Source organism: Grammomys surdaster, unplaced genomic scaffold (genome assembly GCF_004785775.1).
Source record: "Grammomys surdaster isolate TR1022 unplaced genomic scaffold, NIH_TR_1.0 126219, whole genome shotgun sequence".
NCBI lineage: Eukaryota > Metazoa > Chordata > Mammalia > Rodentia > Muridae > Grammomys > Grammomys surdaster.
Genome location: NW_021621022.1, coordinates 2,706,957 through 2,724,330, shown reverse-complemented (window position 1 = coordinate 2,724,330; position 17,374 = coordinate 2,706,957). Strand labels below are relative to the sequence as shown.

General features: G+C 44.3%; 1 protein-coding gene across 1 annotated transcript in view; it reads right to left on the bottom strand.

Annotated features, from left to right (window-relative positions):
* The window catches only part of Xkr6 (XK related 6), a 206,522-nt gene extending 189,531 nt beyond the window's left edge, over window positions 1-16,991 (bottom strand). Inside the window, exon 1 of the mRNA XM_028758765.1 lies at window positions 16,216-16,991. Coding sequence (XP_028614598.1) covers window positions 16,216-16,970 — 755 coding nt within the window. The 5' untranslated portion in view covers window positions 16,971-16,991. The remainder of the gene's footprint in view (window positions 1-16,215) is intronic.
* Window positions 16,992-17,374: the final 383 nt, after the last annotated feature.

Below are 17,374 nucleotides of genomic sequence, written 5' to 3'. Positions count from 1 at the left end.
GCTTGGTCGTGGACACCTGTCTGGAGCATTGAGGGAATTCAAAAAAAAAAAAAAGAAAGAAAGGCACAGACACACATACAGAAAAGCTGGGATCAGGTGGGATGTTCTAGATATGATAGAGACATACCACCAACCTCATACCACCCTGGGATCTCAATGCAGTCATTCTTATAGACCAGGAGTGGTTAGCTAGTCTCTGTAAGAAGTCTTTGTAGAGAGCCTTCATGTTACAGTCATCCTTAGGGAGGAGGCTGTGGTTACTAGTTCTTATTCATACTGCCAACATTCAAATTTGGACCAAAGGAAGGCTTTACAACTAGCTTAGCCTCACCCTGAGGAAGGGTTCATAAACTGCCCTATGTCTGACATATTGTTGTCATATGGCAACAGCCCTGTCAACAACAGGCATTCACTGAGCTTCCTCTGCTTCCCAGTCAATTTTGACTGTTAATTTGATCATTCAAAATGATACAAACCTCTGGTGAGGTTCCCAGATACATTAACTGAGGAGGAAGACCCACTCTAAATATAAGTAGCACTATCCCACAAGCTCAAGTCTCCAAGTGAATATAGGGGAAGTTAAGCAGACCACCAGAACTGTCCTCTCACAATGTGGCCAGCTGCCTCACATGACTGCAGCCATGCTTTCCCCCTCCATGAGAGACTGTACCCTCAAACGGTGGGCCAGAACAAACCCTTCCTCTTTAAGTTGGCTTTGCTGGTATTGAACCACAACCACAAGAAAAGTTAACTAAACACTTTCCAATCACATCATACAGGCAATTAAACTTTAGCACAACTCTTTCAGGACACTGCAACTATGGCATGGTCATTTCCCACTCACAGTTGTACTGGCTCACCATGAGGACAGTCAGTCCTCAGAAACTTGCATGCAGTGGTGACTAACACTGCCAAACCACTCTAACTTTCCCACCCTACAAACTAATTATAAATGCCATCCACCAAACAGACAAAATAATACTGTACCTGTACTTGTTTTACCAATAAAAAACATAACTATAAAATTGTATGTAATGAAATCAGACTTGTGCTTGGGTAATTTTGGAAATGCATTTTCACAGCAGAAAAATACCACAAAACATGGTCACTGGCTGTGGTCTGAATATCTGCAGCTCACCAAAATTCCAAAGTTACAACCCAAGGTTATGGCCTTGGGAGGTGGGGTCTTTAAGCTGCAGAACCCCCATGAATGGGATCAGTGTCCTTAGAGAAGAGTCCCAAGGGAGCTAAGTTGTCCTTGGCACCAAGTAGGCTGAAAGGACATCAAAAGTCCACCAAGAACAAAAGCAGCCAAGAAACACCAGAGGGTAGTATGCACTGTTCTTTCATCCAAGGACCTCAAACTCTTGGCAATCGTAGTCCGTTTCTGGTGCTATAATAGAACACCTGAAACTAAATAATTAGTAAAAACCAAAGAGTAGATCTTCACTAGACACCAAACAAATCTGCCAAAACCTTGACCTGATGAACTTCTCAGTCTCTAAAACCATAAAAAAGAAACATCACATCTCTTGGTCATATGTAGCCCCATAATGTAACATTTTGTTATGGTATCCTGAATGAACTAAGAATCAAAGCTTCTTTACTTCTAATATTTCTCTATGTGAGACAAAAAATATCAACACTAGCATTCAGGTAAAAAAGTATAATGAAAATCAGACCTGGGTGATTCTCCTGGTCACAGGAAAAGGGTCTGAGCTAGCAATACGGCATCCCTGTACAATACAAACATTTCTGTGCTTTCTGGAAAGGAGTCCTGCAAGTCTGACAGAGTGATATTGGGAGATAGCAAAGGCGACAGCTACAAATGCAGCCTCCCCGTGTGAAACATCAGGAAGGAGTCAACTGTCTATCAGAGCTCTGCAAATCAGTCAAACGCTAAGCAACCGATAGAAGCTAGAGTCAAGGAAAAGTCAACTAAAAATAAGAAGCAAGTTTACAGTGTTCTCATCTGTCTTGCCTACCTGGCGCAGCAGCTCATGTTCTCTGACTAGGACTCTAATTCCAGGTTCCAATAGAGTAGAACAGACCTTCTTGTCCTATTATTCAGTAACTGTTCTAGTCTGCATATCTAACTCCAAACCCATCCAAGCTGGAGAAAGGCTGGCATTGCTCAGAATTACCTGAGGTAAGCATCATAATTGAGACAAAAGATAGATCCCGAAGACCTCAAAAGGAACAGACAAGGGTGTCCTTGGGAATTAGGGCAATCAAAACCAGCATGCACACGGGAGGATTGCAGGAATCACACACATGCTCAGAGCAGGGTATAGGCTCAGAAGCAGCATGAGGAGATTCGGGTTTCACCTCAGGTTGCATCTGTACCAGACACTAGTCTATCTGTTCAAAGCAGACCCATAAAGAGCCAACTAGCAAAGACAGAGGGAGATTTAGATTGTTACTTGTTTATTTTTTTTCATTTCTGATTACTTGCATACTCAAACAAAAGAGCTATAAGTTGAAGGCTAGACTAGTCTAAAGAACAAGCTTAAAGCCACTGTGGGTAATTTAATGAGATCCTAAAATAAAAAACATTTTTAAAGAGTTGGGGGAATAAGCTCCATGGTATGGCACTTGCCTATGATGGTCAAGCCTGCAGGTTCAATCTCCAGCAATGAAATTCAAAACAACACAACAATAACAATACCACAAACTTCCAAGCAACCCTCAACCACACAGGACAAGGAATATGGTCCCTACAAAAAAACACCTTAAAAATCAAGGGAGTAGGGAGAAGGGAAGGTGGCAACCCTCAAAAACCAGAACCAAAACACAAGCAAACCCTGAAGTAGAGGAGATTCAGATTTACAGAGAGAGCATAATCCTCAGACATCTGGACTTTCAACAACAAAAACAAACACCAGCAGACACAGCATAAGGAACACAAGGTACAGGAAATATAAGCCCATTCAAGATGAACAGAAAGTACCTAAGAAGGCTACTCTTTTTAGTATGCAAAGACTTTAAAGTGATTTCTAAAATATACGTTCAGCATCAGTATGCCATGGAAGGTGAAATGTAGAGCATTAGCTTATCAATAAGAGTCCATTCATCAAAGATACAATACATCAAAAATAAGAAAGAAAATACAGGGCCAGGTGGTGGTGGCGCACGCCTTTAATCCCAGCACTTGGGAGGCAGAGGCAGGCGGATTTCTGAGTTCGAGGCCAGCCTGGTCTACAGAGTGAGTTCCAGGACAGCCAGGGCTACACAGAGAAACCCTGTCTCAAAAAACCAAAAAAAAAAAAAAAAAAAAGAAAGAAAATACAGACTGACCAGAAGCAAAGAATAACTGAGCTACAGGAAAAATATGAAGTTCAACAAACCTTGTTCCATAGTGGACAGAAGAACTTGAGAGAAAACGAATAAGGAACAAGAGCACTGTACAGCATATAAACCAACTGGAAGCCGGGCGGTGGTGGCACACGCCTTTAATCCCAGCACTTGGGAGGCAGAGGCAGTCGGATTTCTGAGTTCGAGAGTCCGAGGCTAGCCTGGTCTACAGAGTGAGTTCCAGGACAGCCAGAGCTACACAGAGAAACCCTGTCTCGAAAAACCAAAAAATAAAAAAAAAATAAAAAAATAAAATAAAAAAACAACTGGATCCTACAGCCACAGCAGACATTACCCCAAACAGCAAGAGCAGGTGCTCTTGTTTAAAGGTACCGAACACAGTACATAAAAAGGGCACACTGGTCCACAGAACAGGTCTGTCAATTCTAAATGACCAAGATGAGACAATGCACACACAGTAACAGCACCTCCACATTTCTCAACACAAGCGCCTCACAGAAGCTGTCAGGATGTCACAGTGGTTCTGGGCACTCTCCACAACCCACGATTGCCTCCGAACACAATCTATTGTTGCCACGAAGGTGATGCGGAAGAGGTGGAGTTTTGTTGATATTTGCTGTTTACTGTTGCTTTTTCTTTACCACAAAAAAGTGTTCACATACATCCATTTTAAATTGTGAAGCTCTTCTCTTCCTCTGACTGTCTCTCGGTGTCATCAGGAGCAATGTCAGAAAGCAGGCAGACTCCAAAGAAAGACCTCACGAATATAGTCCTACCCAGGACTGATGGGGAAACATTTACTGTAACTACGCTGCTTCCAAAGAGGGCCAAATCCAGCAAGCAGCCCACAGCCAGTGCAGCTCTTTCAGACGATGAATTTCCTCAGTCATACAAAATATTGTAATGGAACTTAAAGTCACTAGCCTACCAACATTTTACTTGGGAATGGGCTAACATATGCAGTAAGCATCTGTGGCCTGCACAGGAAGAGCCTAAATATAAAGCTGTAAGTCTAGTCACGTGTGGACTATGAACCTTCTATGCCTTTCTTCAACTTACTCTACCAGTTCCTTACCTCTGCTGCGGCCTAAGACAACAAATTGCAGGATTTTATTATGCTCACAATCAAGTCTATTTCAATGATGAATTCAATGACTCAGGAGCACTGGCTGCTCTTATAGAGGACCTAGTGGATCCCCAGCACCCACAGGACATCTTACAATCATCTGTTAACTCCAGTTTCTAGGTATCCAATGCCCTCTTCCGGCTCCCATGGGCACCAGGCACACAAGCAGTGTACAGACCTATAACCAGGCAAAACATTCACACATATAAAATCTTAAAATATTAAAAACAAATATTAAAAATATTCAGATATATAATTATTTGATAGGACACATTATAAAAAATATGAGGGAGGGGGCTCACAACCCCTTTCTGCCAATGGTAGTTAATCTTGAGGTTTCAGGATAAGAAAGGACTTTCTTCTTTTATTCTTATAAGGACTTTCTTCTTTTATTCTTATACAACTCAGTATTTCTGTCTCAATTATAAAAAACACATGCTAAGTTCTGGCAAGAGATGCTCAGCAGTTACGAGCATTTGTTGCTTTTATAGAGGACCAGAGTTAATTCTCAGCTCTCACATGGCAGCTTATGACCATTGGTAACTCCAGGACCAGGGGATCCGACTTTGAGGCATGCATATGGTACACATACATACATGCAGCCAAACCTCCATATACATAAGATAAGAATACCAAGTGTCAATAAGCACTATGAAAAGTCACTCGCTTAAAAAAAGTTCAGACAGCACTGCCTGAAAACAGTGCACCGTCCCTTCTGAAAACTCTCCTGCCCATGTAGCCCAATTGTTAAACCTCTGATGATGCAAAAGGGACAACTGCTGTTGGCCACCCTCCTATGAGGGAAGATGAGAACGGTGTGGGGTCTCCAGCACCCCACTTTTAGGAGTTCAGTGCTCACTCTTCTCCCAGACATCGAGTGACACTCCAGATATTCACAACAAGTATAAGAGCCTGTATTATACATTCCTTCCCAAAACAGTTGCTGAGAAGCACATTTGTGCAGGAGCAAAGAAATGAAAGTGTATGACCAACTAAATCTCCCTGCAGCAGCGCGCTACACGCTCCAGCACCAGGGCTGCCAGCTGCTGCCTAAACACTCTTTTCCAACATCTTCTGAAGGCTAGTACTTACACAAACAGATTTTTAAGAGAAAATGAATGCAAAATATTATAATTATTAGAAAATTATTATAATTAGGTATTCTGCTCTTTTCTTTGATACAGGAACAAAGTGCCTGCAACTTGCAAGGAACACGAAGTACCTTCTTTAGTTGCTTATTAATCATCTTGGAGGTGACATGGACCCATGGAGCAAACACCCTGACCTGAGTGTGTTTCCAACTACAGCTCTCCCCTCAAGTCTCCAGCAAGTTCATCAGGTCTTCTCATGATCCTATTCCACGAATGCCAGTCAAGCAGAGGAGGAAGGAACCCACTCAGCCATGGGGTACCTTCTCAAATACCTCATATCCATTGTGTGGGAGAGCAGAGTAGTCTCATACATGTAAGGTGACTTAGCCTTTCTTCTTCTCTAAGACAAGGAGAAAGAAAATGAGTTTGTTCATAATATACACTCATTTCAAATCAGGGTGAATACTCAAAATCCTCCTTTGTAGACTTAATCATCTATTTGGCTCTGGTGGTAATGCATGGTTCTTTGGCTCCATACACTACACTTCCTTCATCTATCGGACTAATGAGCCTTCCGAATTCCTTCCAGAACACATCACCCTTCTGTGTGCCAGCAGGCAGCCCAGCAAATGCAAGGCCCTTCTCATGAATCCTCTTTCTTTTATGTATGTAAGACAAGAAGACAAGCCTGCAGCTTACCCTCACTGTAATCTGCATCTAAAGCACAAAAATGTGTCTCAACTTCTGACCCCTAGGAATGAGATGCTCTGCCTACACACTCCCCCAAGTGTGTCACACCAAGACCTTGTACACTGCTTTTTACAAGGACCCCAATTCCTGTGGTGAATGTTTTCTACCTTTTACCTTATCACAATCTGTCATAAATTCTGGTATATATCTGTTACTCTCATTATGTAATTTTCAGTTGACCCTCATGTCTAAGAAGGTCTTATTACCACACAGGTCACAAATTGACTTCTTAAAAGAAACAAGAATTTTCATCTAGAGCCCTATGTGGGCTCATTGGTGGCATATTACATAAAGGAACTTTAATTATTAAATAGCTGCTAAATAAATATATAGTTATTATTTTCATGTGTCAGTGACCCAGTTTTAAAGGCCATTTAAGAACCACAGCAAATGTAACCTATTATCAGTAGAGAATTAGTAGAGAGGGTGCTTTTAAACAGCAGTTAAAACTCCCTTTCTGGAATGGAAGGTGCCTATTTTTTAAGTATCTTTTGGACTTGACTATGAACTTCTAAAACATACTGACCTGTTTCAGTAGCACATTAGGTTTAGTTTCACAATTAAGTCACACTTAGATAATTAACACCTTTGTAAGGAATTTTCAGATACTTTTAAACCACCCCAAGAGTTACTAACACAAATATCGAATAGTATCCAGTATATTTTAGTATTTAAAAAAGTTCCAAATCTAACTTTAATTTTACAAGTTTTTCTAGGCAATATATTTGGTGATCTGTAATATTAGCAGACAGAAATAGAACCACTTTTAAGAGCCTGGGTCTATCTAATTAAAGTCCCATAGAATGAAGAGAATTAAAGTGGCATAAGCTGGGGTTAAGAATCAGAACCCAACCTTTTCTAAGCCAGATGGACTATGTTTCAAAGCTGGAAACACTGACAAGTCTAGGTATAAGACCATAACTTTGTGAAAGACACTTTTACAATAAAGTATCACTAGGGGCTAGGAAGACAGCCTGATCAGTTAAGTGCACAGCAAGCATAGGGACCTGAGTTTGATTCCCAGAGCCCATAAGGAAAAAAGTCAAGCATAGTGGCACACACTTGTAATTCTAGCACTGGGGAAACAGAGACAGTTGGATGCCTGAAGCTCACTGGCAGCCTATCTGGTGAGTTCAAGGCAATAAACAAACAAACAAACAAACATTCAAGGTGAAGAGCGGGATGTCTCAGTACATTTTAATTTAGATATATTTAGTATGTCTCAGGCTTCAAATCATTAAACTTAGCTCTTAGTTTTAAAATTTTAATAGTTAATTATTTTTCAGACCCAACAGGCAAAGGCAGCTATACATTATTAAGGGGACCTGCACAATTCTGAAATATTTCTTTTTAGAGAAACTTTGTTGATCCTTGAACTAAAGCAAGAAACAAAAATGTAAAAGTCAATTGCAGAGCCAGGTATGGTAGAGCAGGACTATAATCGCAGCAAAATCAGGAGGCAAAATCAGGAAAATTGCCCATAAACCTGAAGCCAGCCTGGCCAATGCAGTTGAGTCCCAGATCAGCTAGGTGGCACAGCAGACCTTGTCTCAGAAAATAGTAGACAGGTGAGATGGCTCAGCAGATACCAGTGCCTGCCATGCAGGCCTGATGACCTTAGGTCAACCCCTGAATCCCATGATGGAAAGAGAAAACCAAATCCCAAAGGCTGTTCTCTGACCTCTACAGGCACATCATGGTGCATGCACACTCACACATGCAGTAACAAAAACAAAACTTTAAAACAACCACAAAAGGCAATTAACTTCCTATACTCATATGACCATTGCTATGGTATGTATGTGTATTTTTATTAATTCCTTGACAATTTCATACAATACACATTGACTGTATCCAACCCCCTCTCTCATATAAACACATATTTGCCATGGTAATCTAAAGAGTAGACAGTTTAAGTATAGTTATTTCTTGGCCTCATTCTACCAAAATGCAAACTCTTTTTGGCATGATGTGCTAGCCATTCTTGACCTAGGCATGTCCACTGAGTTCATCTCTGAGCCTGGTATGTATATGGAAGTAGTATGACTCACAAACCAGAGGTTGAAAAAACAGAGCCACTCTCTCCTATTTATGGCTGGATGTTCTGCAGGCTGAGGGACCCAAGTGCCAGAGAACTGTCAAGGGCACCAGCAGTCAAGACCACAGCAACAGGCCATGCGTTCCTGTTGTGTGAAGCTGCTAGGGCTTTGTCTTCCTTAATGCAGAAACTAAGAGTGATTAACATACAGGCAGATCTGCTGTTTCCCACTTAAGTAACTTCCTGATTTGGAAGTTCTACTCATCCTTAAAAAAAAAAAAAAAAAAAGTAAAGGGGAAAAAAAAACCCATGAAAACAGATTGTTTATATTGCAGAAAGCAGTCTGTTTATTCTACCCATCAGTCTTTTCCCTGACAACTGGCTACTGTTGCTCTTTTTGTTTACTGTATGCTCAGATGAATTTTAATATAAACCCTTGCTATAACCACATAACAAATGAAGCAAATTCCCAAACCACTCCAGGCTCCAGGCGCACTGTTCAACAGATCACTTCTCATCCAGGGGCGAGGTCACAGAAGCAGACACTTAACAGGGGGCTAAACCAGCCCCTCTTTGCTCCCTTACTATATGTAAGGACCAACTAAACATTTAAAGAGTAATCATTTTCATTTAACCTTGGAAAACTGTACCACATCTCCCAAGCTAGTACAGAACAGTAGAACCCTGACATTTCAATGGCTACATCTTGACATCTCTCAAATATGTCACAGTACACACTTCAGTACCACAGGTTCTTCCGTGTGACTACAAGGTGGGAAAAGCCACACACGGGGAAGTGGCATTCTCTGAAACCCATTCTTGTCACAGTACACACTTCAGTACCACAAGTTCTTCCGTGTGACTACAAGGTGGGAACAGCCACATGTGGGGAAGGGGCATTCTCTGAAGCCCATTCTTCTTAGCATGTTCTGTAGCCATCTATGTTCTTGCAAATTATGAGAAAGATGGCAAGAGGAAGACAACTTTCCAAAAGAATGCTGAGAATCTTATCACATAAATACCTTCCACTAGGGCCAGCAAGATGGCTCAGCAGATAGAGGCACTTGCTACCAAAGCCTTGCAACCTATGCTCAATCCCAGAATTCAAATGATAAAGGAGGAGAACCAACTCCCAACATTTATTCTCTGACATCTGTGCGCATGCACGTACAACCCTTCCCATACATCATGTGTGAACATGAACACAAACACACACACACAGTTTTAATTTTTTAAAAAGGTTCTACATATGAGAATTAATGAAGACCGAGAATCGCCTAGGCATGCAGCCCAAAGAAAGGTCTATGGAAAGTTAGCCTTACTATTGTATGTATCTGAGCTTCATGATTTTTATTACTGGTCTAGTTACAAACCTAACAGTTTTAGGTAATCTAAAACTGTTTGCTGTTTTCCTCCCACAGTCCTGATATTTATAGTTTGTGGTTTTCCAGAATGAGAATCACCGTGATGTTCAAATAAAGATTCTGACTTTAAAAAAAAAGCCTTGCAATCTATGCTCAATCCCAGAATTCAAATGATGAATTGACATCATCAATTCAATTGAAAGTTTTTCAAAACTCCAAAGAAAATTCTAAGTCAACAGAGTACTTTTTATGCATTTGAGTGTCAAATGTCTCCACAACAACATTCAGACTTTTAAGCACAATATAAGGCCCCACCAATTATTTCATTAATACATAGCTAACATTTTCATCAACCCCATTCAAGGTTTTTTAAAAAAAACCTAGCCAACTACTGTTGAATACCAAAGTTCCATTATGAATCTCCTACAGAGGCTAGACAAGTACTTTAATGCTAAAGAGCACTGACTTCTCTTGTCAAAGACCTGAAATTCAGTTCTCAGCACCACATAGTGACTTACAACCTTCGGTAACTCTGCCAGTGGTTCTGGCGCCCTCTTCTGGCCTCTGTACAACCTCGCAGTGTACATACATAACACATAGGGTAAACATTAATACACAAGAAATATGTATTAATAAATAAATCTTTGTAAAACCTGCTAAAATCATCCATAGAGCTCCTTTCATAATTCTACCTCAATAAACCTAGTTTGTGTAGGGTTTAAGTTTACAAAAACAACCCTAAATTATCTAGAATTTACCCCTTTTTCCCTTGAAAACTACTCTGTAAATACTGTATGAATCAGATGATACAATTATGCTCTTACTCCCTTCTACCCCAGGAACAGTTTGGGGAACTTGATGGAAACCTAGACTTTCAGAATATTTAGGTTCTTTCTTTTCTTTTAAGATTTTGTTCACCAATCATAGTAGCACATGCCTTTAACCAATCACTCAGAAAGCAGGGGGAGATGGCTCTCCATTGAGTTTGAGACCAGCCTAGCCTACATAGTGAGTTGCAGGTCAACCAAGGTTACATAGGAAGACTTATCTCAAAAAAATCTTGTTTTCACTTTATGCACATGGGTGTTTTGTTTGCATGTATGTTACAGAGGTTGTGAGCCACTTGACATAGGTTCTAGAAACTGAACTCAGATCCTCTGGAAAAGCAGCAAGTGCTCACAACAGTTGAGCCATCTCTCCAGTCACTAATATTGTTCTTGGGGCCATCCCAATCTCAGAACTCATGAACCAAAATTTCCCAGGATGGATCCAAATATCTGACTTTGGGGTGAGCTTGATGCATACCTCAGGCTGGCAAGTGAGTGCTGTTATTTTGTAACAGATCAACAAAGAACAATAAACTCTCAGAGACTGCAGGTATGAACGAATGGTGGCTCAGAGGGGATCAAACCTGGCATACTCTCAAGCCAGGAAGATATCTACCCTGAAAAAAGAGTTGGAATAGACTGCTGAAAATAATGTTCAAGCCCACTGGTGGTCCTCAGCTGTGTGTCACATCTGATGTTGTCATCAGCTACAAGAGTTGAACTGCCTCAATTCCAACGGGATCTAAAGCATCAGACTAAAAGAGCAGGGTGTCAGAGAACTACAGCTCATCTACCAAGGGGTCCCAGAGCCTCAAGAGTACTATAATCCTACTTCTGACTACTTAGAAGAGCAGACTCTCAGGAAGCAAAGTCACTGAGGGCACCATGCCAGCTATCATGGTCTTTGCTCAGAGAGAAGAATCCCACAGTGGAGAAAAGTGGGACCAACTTTGCCATTATTAAGACAGTGCCAAAACTTCTCTCCACCAGTGGAGACCAGTAACACAGATTACATAATCCTTCTGACCCCTCTCCATCTGTAAAATGTTCAAGTTTTAAATTGGATGAAACATGTATAAGACACAGTTTGATGTATTTCTTATCTAGTAATTTCTCAATCTTTTTTTCACTGTCATTCCACAATCTCAGCAGTTACACAAGTAAGTGCTCACCCTGGCTGACAGCAAGAATCCCATGCCCTTCATCTCCAACTCTAACCAGGCACTGAGGCAACACAAAGCACGCTTATCCACCTTTGTTTGTCCCTCCAAAACTAACATGCAGTCGACACTCTTCTTTACACAACCTCCACTGGGCACTCTCTGAAGGTGGAGCCAAATGCAAAGACCAAGATGCTGAGGAAAGACTTCAGCACCGACAACAGACATGCCAACTCTATCACACAGTTCAGAGTGCCAGAGCCTCCAAGAAAATTGTCTCACTTTCTAACACCAGCTTGCTGGGCTGTGAAGTAGAGTCTGGAGTGACTTGTCCCTAGGACTGACTCACACACCCATTATCCCCAGAGAGAAGCACCTGAAGAACAGCACACACAGAGCTACACCCAGAAGCTACATCTTCAGCAATTAGGGCCAGGAAAGCTTGGACTAAACAGACCTCAATCACATTCTGATGTGCCCCAAAAGCAGGTCCACCATACCAAATCACTTCAAAACAACATGGGCTGGCTTGTTTTATGTTAACTTGACATAAGTTATGGTTATATGAGAGCAGGGAGCCTCAAATGAGAAACTGCCTTGATTGGCTATTGAGGTGGCAAGCAAGCCAATAGGACATTTTCTTAATTCATGACATGGGAGGACCCAGCCAATTGTGGATGCTATAAGAAAGCAGGCTGAGACAGGGCATGGTGGCTCACACCTTTAATCCCAGTACTTGGGAGGCAGAAGCAGGAAGATCTCTGAGAGGTCAAAGCCAGCCTGGTCTACAAAGTGAGTTCCAGGACAGCCAAGGGCTGTTACAGAGAAATCCTGTCTCAAAAGAGAAAGAAGGAAAAAAAAAAAAAAAGTAAGCAAGAAAGTGGGCTGAGAAAGCCAGGCAGCAGCATTCTTCCAAAGCCTCTTCCTTCATTAGCTCCTGACCCTAGGTTCTTACCTTGGTTTCCTCAATGGACTATCATTCAGCACATATAAGCCTTTCCTCACCAAGTTTCATCACAGCAACAGTAGCCCTAACTAAGACACAACTACTTTTCCTTGTGCCACCTGGGCTTGGAATGACAGAGATGTCAAGTGTGTGCCATCTTGACAGGAAAAACATCACAAGGAGCAACTACATATTCTTAAACAGACACCATGTTCTCTCCAAGCAGACTTCTTGAATTTTACATTTTAAAACAGGAAGCAAAAAGAAGGGAGAGAAGCAACTATTCAATGTTTAATGGGATTGGATTTGACAATGTACAACTTCACTGACATCTTTTCTTAGAAACATGGCCCAAATCAAATGATGGATTTCCTAACCTTAAGCTGGATGCTATGTGACCACAGGAAATAGCACAATTTAGGTCACAAATGTGATACAGGAAATAACTAGAACTCCAAAGACCTGCAGTAAAGGACTGAGTCAATGTGTGCTTATATATGTTGACAAGCAACCATTTGCCAAGAGGTAAAAACAAGAAAAGACTGAAAACCTTTCTCACAAGCTCTTCCATGTGAATGGTTTCAATGCAAGCAACATGCCTAGCAGGTATTAATGAGCAGGCCTTGTTCTTGGAGCATTTCAAGCAAAGTCAGTCCAAAAATAAAAAATGAAAATCTTTCCTCAGTTAATACTGCCTCTAAAATGCAACAATAAAGATGAAACAGCTTTGCTGAATTAGTCTGTCTTTTAATATTCTAACTCTGTGAGTTACATAAAGATAAATTCCAATCTGAAAGTTAGACATAGTAAAAACACAGGCATCTTCTGAAATTTCTTTGCAGTGAAGACTCTGGAAAGTTAAATGGGGGGTGGGGGTGAGGGGAAAATACAGCATCCCATTTAAATTCTAAAAGCTAAATCTACACTTCCTAGTTTGTCCCAAAACGTGGACTGAACTTTGCACATCACAATTAAGTTTGGCTAAATGGGAGATGGGATTATACTGACACTAAGACTGACTGAAGCTGAATTTTACCTTCAATGGTCACAAGAGCTCACTTCCAACTAATGGGATGGGTCACATTAGAATTAATGCTCTCAGAAAATTTAACGTGACACCAACATCCTCACTGCCCACATTCACATGCATGCGACAAGGAAACCAGTAACTTCAGCTTGTTCAAACAGATGCCTAGGTATTACATACATGCTGCACAAAACCCCTGCTCACAGTTCTCATACTTTTTGCCTGTCTCCCCTCACTGTTCATACCAGCCTCCAACAGACTGAAACTGTATTCAAACACATTTTGAATCAGCATGGAATTATTTAGGGAAAGGGTTAAAATTTTAGACTTTAAGACTTATTTTGAAAATGTTCTTTTGGCATCAGCTATGCTTCGTAACTAAACATTCATCCTCCTGTTTGTAAATTTTTTATCAGCAGGAAACAAATTATCTGCAGATGAATGCAGCTGGAGTAATGGTCACTGGGATGAACCTAGGAACACCAGTCAACAATCGTGGGAAGAGCAGAGAAATCAAGACCCACTCTCACTTCTTCTGACTCTACATGTCAGCTCTGGAGGACAATGTTTTAATTTAATCCCACGCTTGCTGAGATGTTCTGAAGATACAGAATAGAGATATGAAGAAAATATTCAAAGCACAAACTTTCTTACATCTAACTGGAACACAGCTTTATTAGCTGAGATACTGAGGCCTAAAATCTACTTGGCATAGAAGACAGTCTAGGGCAATCTCCTCAGAGGAAATGTACTGAAAGGATTCATCCCTGTATAGGCTCTACTTAAAAATTGTTTCCCTTACAAATGCTGTCACTGGCAAAGTCACAGGATCCAGAACACGCTAAAGCAGGTTTAAGTCAGAGGACACAGAGTGACTAAGGTTTCCATGGTTTCTTGGGGTAACCAGTGACAGTTAAAGCAGTCAGTCAGGCAGTCAGGAGACAGGGAGACAACCAGCAGACATTCAAGTAGACAGTGAGGTAGGAAGCACTGAGGTAAACAGAGAGACAGTCGGTGAAAACAGCAACAGTAATCAGTGAGGCAGAGAGCGAGACAGTGAGCAGACAGTGAAGGTAATCGGTTTAGTGAAGCAGTCATAGTGAGGTAGTCCATAAGTAGACAGAGATAGATAATAAGTGGTAGACTCTGAGACAGTCAGCAGACAGTGTGAGAGTGACGTAAACAGCAGCAGTCAGGCAGTTAGGTAAGCCCTGAAGGTAATCGGTGAGGTGAACGATGAGGTAGACAGGGAGATAAACAGAGAAGGTAGTGAGCTAATGATGGAACCAGGGAAGCAACCAGTCAGTGTAGTCAGACAGAGAAGAAATCCAGGTGATGAGCTAGTGAGGTAGCCAGGTAGTGGGAAAGGTAAATCGTGAAGTAGCCAGTGAGGTACCCAGTCAGTGGAGCAGACAATGAGGGGAGGCAGTGGAGTAGCCAGTTGGTGAGGTAGCCTGTCAATGAGGGGAAATCAGTAAGATAGTCAGTGAGGCAGACTGTATAGGAAGTCAATGAATCTGATGTAAACAGGCAATCAGTGAGGGAGCCAGGCAGTGGGGTAGACAGTGAGGCAGTAAGGTAGACAAGGAAGGTAATCAGTGAGGTAAAGAGTTAATGTAGTCAGAGGCCGTGATGAAAAAAGTGAAGCAATCAGGCAGTGAGGGGGTCAGTGAGGTAGACAGTTAATGAGGCAGAAGGTAGGGTAGCCAGTCAGTAAGATACTCTATGTGGTTAGACAGTGAGGTAGACAATTAAGGTTCCTTGGCAAGTGGTTTTGAGAGACCAACCTGACACACTAGGACTTTACAGAGGAGGGAAAAGGGCCTTGAGGCCACAGGCTTGCACCTTGGATGTAAACAGAAATCATATAGGCCTGGCCATTAAAAACAGAATAGGTGCCCAAGTGGCTCAGTGATTTTCCAGAGGTGAGAGTTAACATCAAACGCTTGCTGCCATTAGATACCATCTCATTTTTTCCCTGTCACTGCAAAAAGGGCACATCTATTCATTTTTTTTTCCTTCAAGGAGGGCACCGGTGTGAAACAGCGGTGTTTGCAGGGGCTGGGGTTGCAGGAGGAGGAGGGGCGTGAAAGGAAGGAGTGCTTTAAGAAGAGGCAGCTAAGGTTTTTTTCCACAGGGCCCCACACCGGCCACTGCAGAGAGAAAACGGGAGGGGGGGTGGAAAGGGGGGGAAAGAAAGGAAATGTCCCTCGGGGGGAATGGGGGTAGGGGGCAACCGGCTGAAGGAGGCCAGTTCTCCTCCAGGATGCAAAGGAGCGCCAGTTACCTTGGGACACAGCGGGAAAAGGGGCAACCAGGATGGAGGTCTGCAGAGGAGAGGCGGGAGGGTAGAGACAGGGTCTCCTCCAAGTGCAACCCAGGGACGTAGATGGACAAACAGCGGGACCTAGGGCCTCCCCCGGGCAAAAGGCGTGGCCAGGCAACCTATTGACCGTCGCGAGATGCTAAGACAGCGCGCGGCTACCCTGCTCAGCCTAGCCCAGAGCGTTCAAGGGGCCGGCGCGCGGCCGCAGCCCCTGCCCCCTGCCCCCTACCCCGCAGTGCTCTTACCTCCACACCTGCCCCATCTGCAGCAGGTGGATGACCGACTGCCAGATCCACACGGAGAGGCGGCACAGACGCTGCGCCCCCGGGGTGGCCGAGCCCCCCGCACCCGGGCCGCCGCGGGCCGCGCCGTGGCCGTAGCCGGCCCCCATCATTGGGGGTCCCCGGCTGCTGAGCCCCTCCACGGCGCCCAGCCCGCCGCCCGTGTAGTCCTGCACGAACCAGCGGAAGCTCAGGCTCTGCACCAGCAGCGACGGCACCAGCACGAAGAACAGGGTCAGTCCGAAGCAGCCGTAGTCCCCCTTGCGGTAGTAGTCGAGGGCCAGCCACAGGTCGGTACCCACGTCCCCGAAGAACACCAGCAGCGCTAGCACGATCCACAGGCAGTCAAGCCACGGTCGCTCCACCTGCGGCGACGCGGGCTGCGGTCGGCCGGCCGAGGGCGTCGGGGGGTGGCGGCCGGCGGCCCCGGGCGGCTGCAGCGGCTGGTCCCCCCCGTCGGCGGCGGCGGCGCTGCGGCGCGGCTTCTTGCCCAGCAGCGAGCGCAGGCAGGCGGAGCGGCAGCCCCAGTAGCACGAGGAGGTGTTGCAGCAGTGGCAGATGTGCAGCGAGCTGCTCTCGCCGGGCTCGCTGCCGTCGCCGCCGCCGCAGCCGCCTCCCCCGGGCTCCCCGTCCTCCTCGCCGCTGCCCACCGCCTCGTCCAGGTTGTGCAGCTGGGCGAAGCCCACCCCCACGCCACCGCCATCGGATTTCGCCGCCATCTTGACTCTCTTCCCAGCTCCGGAGGTTGGGGGGGAGGGATGGGTGGGGGGAGAAGGCAGGGACCGGGGAGGGGGGGAACGAATGGAGAGGAAGGGGGGCGGGGAGGAAGCGGGGAGCAGACGAACGGGGGGAGTGGGCCAGGGAACCCCCTCCGCTTCCGGGCGGGCGGCGTCACTTCCGGGCGAGCCCCCCAATCGCACGGCGCCCGCAGCCTCCTGGCCCTACCCTACCGGCCAAGATGGCCGCCCTCCTGTGCCTCAGCTGCTGGGCGGGGGGCCGGGGGGTTCTCCCCGCCAGGGCTCCCCTTCCCCTCTTCCGTTGACCCTGAAACCCATCAGGTTGACCCCTCGGCGTTTCAGAATCCCGCTGGGCTGAGTGAGACGGTCCAAAGTGTTCCCTGGAG